The sequence below is a fragment of the Diabrotica undecimpunctata genome, chromosome 9, assembly GCF_040954645.1.
Source record: "Diabrotica undecimpunctata isolate CICGRU chromosome 9, icDiaUnde3, whole genome shotgun sequence".
Taxonomy (NCBI): Eukaryota; Metazoa; Arthropoda; class Insecta; order Coleoptera; family Chrysomelidae; genus Diabrotica; species Diabrotica undecimpunctata.
This window is the reverse complement of record NC_092811.1, coordinates 50103158-50105431: the sequence shown is the minus strand read 5'-3', so window position 1 is coordinate 50105431 and position 2274 is coordinate 50103158. Positions and strand designations below refer to the sequence as shown.

Here is a 2274-nt window from a genome sequence, read left to right as displayed (position 1 = left end):
AATTGTGATCCAATATATGAAGAGAAAAGTGTACCAAAGGACCCTTTATCCGAGGATTGTATTTTGAAAAGTGTACTAGGTAGTCCAAAGAAAAAATATAAATATAAAAGAGTGCAAGTTAATATAAAAACTCCACAAAAAAAAACAAGGAGGTGCAAACAGTAAGGTTTAGAACGAAAAAAAGTGACATGGAAAATAAGCGAAAAAACATCTGTTCCTCGCCTGAAAGTTCTCCTTCAAAAATGTCTGTGTCATCATGTAGTAGCACAAGTTCAGATAGCATGTCAAATACAATCAAACCTAACTTTTGTAAAGATACTATACTTAAAATAAATACCAACATCGGTTTTTATTTGCGATTACCAGAAGAAGTATATTTTCTAACGAAACAATTATCTGAAAGCATTGCTTCGCCAGTAAGAGATATTTTAATTTCATTAAAAAAAATTCGTCTTAACGACCCATATATACGTCTGGCCATTGACTTCGATGTCAGCACAAGTTTAATAGGAAAAATATTTAACAGAACAGTTCCGTTAATAGCCAACCGCATGAAACAGTTTATTTTTTTTCCGTCGATGAAACAAATTTATGACAAGTTACCCATATCTTTTAGAAAGAGATATTTTAAAACTGTCAGTGTATTAGATTGCTTTGAAATACGAATAGAAAAACCTTCGAGTGCCAAGCAACAGTCTTTGACCTGGTCTGAATATAAACATTGTAATACAATTAAATATTTGATTTCCATTACACCTGATGGATTAACTAACTACATTTCGGATGGTTATGGTGGAAGGGCCAGTGACACAATAATATTTGAAGATTGTGACTTTTTGTTGAATTTGTCACCGGGATATTCTGTTATGGCTGACAGGGGTTTTAAAAACATATCTCATTTGCTAGAAACTAAAGGTCGCCATCTTATAAGACCTCCAAGCGTTTCTGCAAACACGGTTAGTTCAAAATTGGAAGTAATGGAAAAGAAACGTATAGCAGCGCTACGTATAAATGTTGAGAGATCAACAGGTAGATTAAGAAATATTTCCATGGTAGCCCCTCACGCTTGTATCAATACTAAAGTCATTTGTATGTTTTCATTGTTGTGATTGCATGATGTATGGTTAATGTTCAAAATAAATTAATAACATGTAATTAAAACGTATTGTGTTTTATTTTTAATCTACAATCAATAAATCAAAAACATACTTCCAAAACAATGTACCTGTTTAATTAAATTTTTGCAGTATTCTTCATTATAAAATACTTCAAAAACATCTACTTGTTTAGAAGTCTCAAAATCATCATGAGCGATGCAAAAATAAGCTTTCAGTTTTTTTGCAAAGTGCATTTGTAATTGCACTTGGGCTTCGCATTTTGGTGTTAAGTTATTTGAATTAATATATTTGGTTAAATTTTTGTTCTTCATCGGACATTTAATTTCAATAATATGGTCTTCTGTAATATCATCTGGAGAGGCACCCAACAAAGGATATTCTTAATAATTTCTTAATATTTTTAATTTTTTCTACCTCTCTCCTTACATCGTTTTCTAGGCGTTTTCCTAAAACAAAAATTAAAAAGTATTATGTACACCAATATCATCAATCAGCCAATCCCGTCCACTGCTGGACATAGGCCTCCCTCAGTTCTTTCCAGTGTTCTCTACACTGGGCCGCTTGTAGCCAGTTTCCCGCTACTCTTTTTATGTCGTCGGTCCATCTAGTCGGTGGTCGTCCTCGGCTTCTTTTATAATTTCTGGGCCTCCATTCCATAATTCGTCTTGTCCATCGTCCATCTTGTGTTCTGGCTAAGTGTCCTGCCCAGTTCCACTTAAGTCTCGTGGTTCTTTCGATGACGTCTTGAACTCCTGATCTTTGCCTGATTTGTCGGTTTGTTATGTGGTCTCGGAGGCTCACATTCAGCATTGCACGTTCCATGGCTCGTTGTGTAACTCTTAGTTTATTCGCAGATTTCTGCGTGAGTGTTAAAGTCTCTGCTCCATAAGTTTGTACAGGCAAAACACATTGGTTATAAACTTTTCGCTTGAGACACATGGGAATTGAACTTTTTAGAATATGGCTTAGATTGCCAAATGCTGCCCATGTCAGGCCTATTCGCCTCTGTATTTCATTTGTTTGATTGTCTCTGTTTATTTTGATCTCGTGTCCCAGATATTTGTAAGTGTCTGTTTGTTGTATGGTATTATTGTCGATAGTTATATTTCCACTCATTACGAGATTTGTCATAAGTTTAGTTTTCTCAAAGTTTATC

General features: G+C 34.6%; 1 protein-coding gene across 1 annotated transcript; it reads left to right on the top strand.

Moving 5' to 3' along the window:
* Positions 1 to 242: 242 nt before the first annotated feature.
* On the top strand, positions 243 to 1109 carry LOC140450690 (uncharacterized). The gene has a single exon (XM_072544358.1). The coding sequence runs from the start codon at positions 243 to 245 to the stop codon at positions 1107 to 1109; it is 867 nt and encodes a 288-aa protein (XP_072400459.1).
* Positions 1110 to 2274: the final 1165 nt, after the last annotated feature.

Excerpts from the sequence above, each read along its gene's own strand:
- LOC140450690 (XM_072544358.1), top strand. The coding sequence starts at position 243 with ATGTCTGTGTCATCATGTAGTAGCACAAGTTCAGATAGCATGTCAAAT.